General features: G+C 56.2%; 1 protein-coding gene across 1 annotated transcript; it reads left to right on the forward strand.

The window, feature by feature from the left end:
* Window positions 1–1,170, forward strand: E0L32_002211 (uncharacterized protein; the record flags this gene model as incomplete). The annotated part of the gene is made up of 2 exons (XM_031136376.1): window positions 1–321; window positions 370–1,170. 2 exons carry the CDS (start codon window positions 1–3, stop codon window positions 1,168–1,170), a joined length of 1,122 nt encoding a protein of 373 aa, XP_030988426.1.

Genomic DNA, 1,170 nt, shown 5'->3' on the forward strand with positions numbered 1-1,170 from the left:
ATGGAAAGCAACGCCATGGTGTGTAGGCGGCCCTTGGCGGAGGAATACAAGATCACGGTTCCCAGCAAAAGCAAGGCAGAGGATGTCGCTCTCGCGCTTGCAAACCGTGGCCATCGACTAATTGCAGCCCGCGAGGCTGGCCAGTTGGGAAGAGGATCTGAAACTAGGGGTGTGAAGGAATCACAAAGAGTTTCCAAGCCTAAGCGCCTGTGGGACGTGTTCTCGCTGGTCAATGGTCCAGAGCCTGACAAAGACCATGAGTGGTGGGTGGCCATGGAGGAGAAGGCATTAAGAAACCTTGCGCGACATCACGGTGGTGACGTAAGTTGTTGGCGGTATCACATCCCAAACACAAGAGCCTGTCTCCAGCAGTTCAACAAAGATGGCTTGTTGTATAGATTGGACGCGGTCACTGCTTCTACACGTCGACTAGAGACCCTGGGATCCTGTCCAGCACGCGCCTCTGAGCGTGTGGCAATGAAGCTCGATGTGGATGAGGATCTGCCCGATAGCCCTGGCCAGCCAATCCGTCTGGAAGGAGTGGACGACGTCAATTGGGCTGCCCTCGAGCATGCCTACGGCGAGGCGACAGATGTTCCTGATATGCTGCGTACGCTTGCCTCAAACAACGATTGCTGGGACGAAGCAAACTCACAACTTTCCGGATCGGTTACCCACCAGGAAAGCATCTACAGCGCGACAGCCCCAGCGATGAGGTTCCTAGCCAAGATCGCCTCAGACCCCCAGCTTTCGGGAAAACGACGCCTTGACCTGCTTTACACCTTGTTCATGGCCGGCTGTCAGCAAGATCTGGCTGACTTTTGGGGCTATGAGTTGCGCTCTGGTGGGCCTGTCGGACTGGAGGTTCGAGACGCTGTTGTGAGCCAGGTTGCTCAGCTTCTGCCCCTATGGCCATCGGTGTCCCGTGCCGAACAGAGACTCCTTCTTCTTCTTGCGGCATTGGTCCCTGAGGGCGCGGCTGTTGAACCAGTGGATTTTAGCAATCCCGCGAGCCGACTTGCACAGGCTCTCCTTCGAGCCGTTGAAGACGCCGAAGCAGTGCTTTTTGAGCTAGCAAGAACGTATGAGGAGCTTATTCCAATCACCGAGGGCGACGGCCCCCGGCGATCTCGCATAATCACCGCGATTCATGGGGTTCTCTTCGATTGA

The sequence above is a fragment of the Thyridium curvatum genome (assembly GCF_004353045.1).
Source record: "Thyridium curvatum strain D216 chromosome Unknown NODE_9_length_649264_cov_80.371750, whole genome shotgun sequence".
NCBI lineage: Eukaryota > Fungi > Ascomycota > Sordariomycetes > Thyridiales > Thyridiaceae > Thyridium > Thyridium curvatum.